The sequence below is a fragment of the Sinocyclocheilus rhinocerous genome, unplaced genomic scaffold, assembly GCF_001515625.1.
Source record: "Sinocyclocheilus rhinocerous isolate Xijiao unplaced genomic scaffold, SAMN03320098_v1.1 scaffold3952, whole genome shotgun sequence".
NCBI lineage: Eukaryota > Metazoa > Chordata > Actinopteri > Cypriniformes > Cyprinidae > Sinocyclocheilus > Sinocyclocheilus rhinocerous.
Window position 1 is genome coordinate 6,546 of NW_015652293.1, and position 3,394 is coordinate 9,939.

Here is a 3,394-nt window from a genome sequence, read left to right on the forward strand (position 1 = left end):
ATGCCTATGTCATAATGGATGGTCAATCGCTTTCTTATGCGCGTTGTTATTTCGGTTTCACTTTCGCTTTCGAAAATGAGGCACGAGCGCAACTGGCACTTAAAGGGAATGAGAAATGCGACTCTGATTGGTTTAATGCACATTATGCTTAAAACACACCCATGACTCATTAAGAGAATAGGGACATCCCTTTTGGACCATGAGCCGGGCACACCAACCAATTTTCCCATCGTTAAACTAGGAAAAGTGGATCCGGACACGCCCTAAGTGCACCTGCGCATATTTTATATATAACTTCATCCGTAACCAGACTTGCCAAGTCTGTCACACAGACATGTGCTTAGTCAGCTTCAGTTCTGTCACACAGAAACGTGACAAAACAGCTTGAGTTCTGTCACGCGTCAAATCAGCTTTCAGTTTCGTTGAACAGAAAATGCGCTAAATCAGCGTTTAGGTTCTGTCGCACAGAACATGTCAAGTCAGATTTCAGTTCTGTCGCACAGAAATGCGCTAGTCTGTCACACAGACAAACGTTAAGTCAGCTTCAGTTATGTTGCTTAAACACACGTGGAGTCAGCTTTCAGTTCTGCTGGACAGACGCATTAAGACAGCTTCACTAGTCTGTCACACATGTTAAGTCAGCTTTCAGTCTGTCACACAGTCACTCGCTTCTAGTTCACAGCAACAAAGAGGTAAAGTACCTTTGATGAGCTCTCAGGTGGTAAAAATAAAATCATGTGTACATGCAACAATGAGCGCACTTAGTCCAGCAGACGGCATTAGGTGTATTCAACATATATGTATTCGGTGCTCAAACTGTGGTCTGTGCGGGTCCTAATGCCCCAGTGTAGTGACGGGGACACTATACTGTCTGCTACTGAAAAACTCAAATTAGATCCTGACAATGAGAAAACATCTGGCTCCTCCTCAGACTGAAAACAAATCTGACAAACCATCACAGAATAACACAATGATTTATCTTCTTCAGTTCTTCAATTTCTTGTAGCAGTTCTTTTCTTTCTTTTTCTTTCTTTGCTTGTAGCTCTTTTATTTCTCTATCTTTCTTGTCTTGTAGCTCTTTTCTTTCTTTATCTTCCTTGTCTTGTAGCACTTCTCTTTCTTTGTCTTTCTGGTCTTGTAGCTCTTTTCTTTCTTTATCTTTCTGGTCTTGCAGCTCTTTTATTTCTTCTTCTTTCTGGTCTTTCAGGTGTTGACAGAGTTTTTCCAGTAATTCATATTGTTTCTGACGTCCATCCAGCATCTCTTTTAACTCCTGAGTGTGCTGCTCTTTTCTCTCTTTGAAATCATTAAATTCTTCTGCTTGTTTTCTTGCTTCATCTTGATGTTTCATTTTCATCTCTTTTATCTCCTCTTCATGTTTCTGTTTCATTTCATCCCTCTCTTTCTTTTCTCTTTCTTTTCTCTCCTTCTCCTCTGTTTCTCTTCTCTTGATCTCTTCTTCTTGCTCTTGTTTCAGATCTTCAATCTTTTTCTTCCATGTCTTTTTCTCTTCTTCTCGTCTCTTGTCATCCTCTCGTTTTCTTCTCTCCCACTCGTCTTTTCTGTCTCGTTCCAGACTTTCATAATGGCTTTTCATTTCAGTTTTCTTTTCCTCGTATTCTCTCTCTTTTTCTTCTCTTTCTCTTCTCTGTTTCTGTTTTTCCTCCTCTATTTTCTGTTGTTCTTCTTCTCTCTCTCTTTCAAATCTTTTTCTCATTTTCTCCTGTTCTTCTTGTTTTTCTCTCAGTTGTTCCTCATGTTTCTCTTTTCTCTTTCTTTCTTCTTCTACTCGTTCTCTCATCTGTCGTTTCTTTTCCTCCTCCCATTCTTTAGATTGTGTGAACTTAAATTGTCGTTTATGAAACCGCTTTAGTCCCGATTGATTTGTTATGTTATTTCAAGTCAGGTTTTGGACTTTAATCCCCGCTTATCTTAGCGTCTTTTATGAAACAGTCCCCTGGTCATTATACAAAAAATGCAGCTGTATATGTTTTGGGGTAACACTCTGGTTCCATTAGTTAATGTTAGTTAAGGAATATGCAGTCGTTCATTGTTAGTTCATGTTAATTTACGGTGCATTAACCAATGTTAACAAGCAAAACTTTTGATTTTAATAATGCATTAGTAAATGTTGAAATTAACATTAACTAAGTTCTTAGTTTATGTTAACTAATGCAGTTAACTAATGAAACTTATTGTAAAGTGTTACCAGTTTTTGTCTCATACTTATATAATATGATAAGCAAAATCACACAAGCAGCAAGAACAATATCACATGAGTGCTGTTTTTTTCCCGAACAGCATGAACAGCATGATGATTTTATAATACAGTTCTGTAAATAAGAACTTTATATTATGTTATATTTTCAACACAATCAACACAATTTTTGCTAATGCAAATATTACTTATAGAGCCACAGCAGAACAGCAGAATTTCTGAATGAATCTGTGTTTTAAGCGGATCGGGTGAACCAATGATTCAATGGCCTATTCATAAAGAGAGCAATTTACTTAATTCCTGAATGAATCAGATGTTTAAATTAATCTAATCTAATCTAATCAATTAATTAATTAATTAATTATTCATTAAACCATCCTAATGGCATTATTCTTCCTTATGGCAGTTTTAGTTCCCTCTCTGTTTTTCACTACGAGTTATATCGTGATTACATTAGGGGATTTACTTGAGAGCCCCAATCCTCTCTAACTTTAAGAGAAAACGGCAATGAAATTTGGCTAGTGGATCTTGTATACTGAGCCACTCCCCGTGCATACGGGTATATGAGGCAACAGGTGCATCCACTCATTCAGATTTTTGATTCGGAGCCGAGTGGGTGAATGATTGTTCTCCAAAAAGCCTTTCTTTCTCTGGCTGGAAGAAGCTGTTCGTGGTATGGCGCAAACAGCGGTTTCCCTGTCATCCGCGATTCCCCTGGGCGCTTCAACTTAAAAGAGCAGTTTCTCTAAAAGAGCAAATCACGGACGGCTTATGTATTTTTAAAGATGCCATTCCATCCGTGACCTCTTGGTTGCGGTCGTTACCTGTCCTCTCTCGACGGACACAATCGTTGTCTTCAGTGTTGATGCTGAAGTGGCTTTCGTGGATAGTAAATGCCGCTTCTGTGGCATGACTATGGCAGCACTGTGATCTCGCCTCTCCCTCCTCCAGGGGCTGGAAGGGGCACACTCTGCCACTACCCGTCCAGGTTTCTCTGCCGGGAGAGGATGGCCGGCTAGTGCTCTGGGGGGAGAGCAGACTAACTGTCAGGCTAAGCTAAGTTCCTATAACACTGACTAATAGGAACGCATTGATATTACCACTGATTCTCTCACATACAATTATTTGACTTTATTATCAGTCCAAAAATAAACGTATACAGAAAATGCAACTAAA

At 39.1% G+C, this 3,394-nt stretch overlaps 1 protein-coding gene across 1 annotated transcript; it reads right to left on the minus strand.

The window, feature by feature from the left end:
* Nucleotides 1–955: 955 nt before the first annotated feature.
* On the minus strand, nt 956–3,129 carry LOC107714458 (vicilin-like seed storage protein At2g18540). The gene is made up of 3 exons (XM_016520300.1): nt 3,043–3,129; nt 1,176–1,693; nt 956–1,016 (listed from the first exon to the last, which is right to left on the minus strand). Exons 1-3 carry the CDS (start codon nt 3,127–3,129, stop codon nt 956–958), a joined length of 666 nt encoding a protein of 221 aa, XP_016375786.1.
* Nucleotides 3,130–3,394: the final 265 nt, after the last annotated feature.

Bases quoted from the DNA above. Each gene is read 5' to 3' on its own strand.
- LOC107714458 (XM_016520300.1), bottom strand. From the start codon at position 3,129: ATGCCACAGAAGCGGCATTTACTATCCACGAAAGCCACTTCAGCATCA. The intron at 1,694-3,042 runs GTAACGACCGCA...TTTGAAAGAGAG, and splicing joins TGTCCGTCGAGAGAGGACAG to AGAGAAGAAGAACAACAGAA. The intron at 1,017-1,175 runs GCTGCAAGACCA...AGAAAAAGAAAG, and splicing joins AAAGAAGAAGAAATAAAAGA to AAAAGAACTGCTACAAGAAA.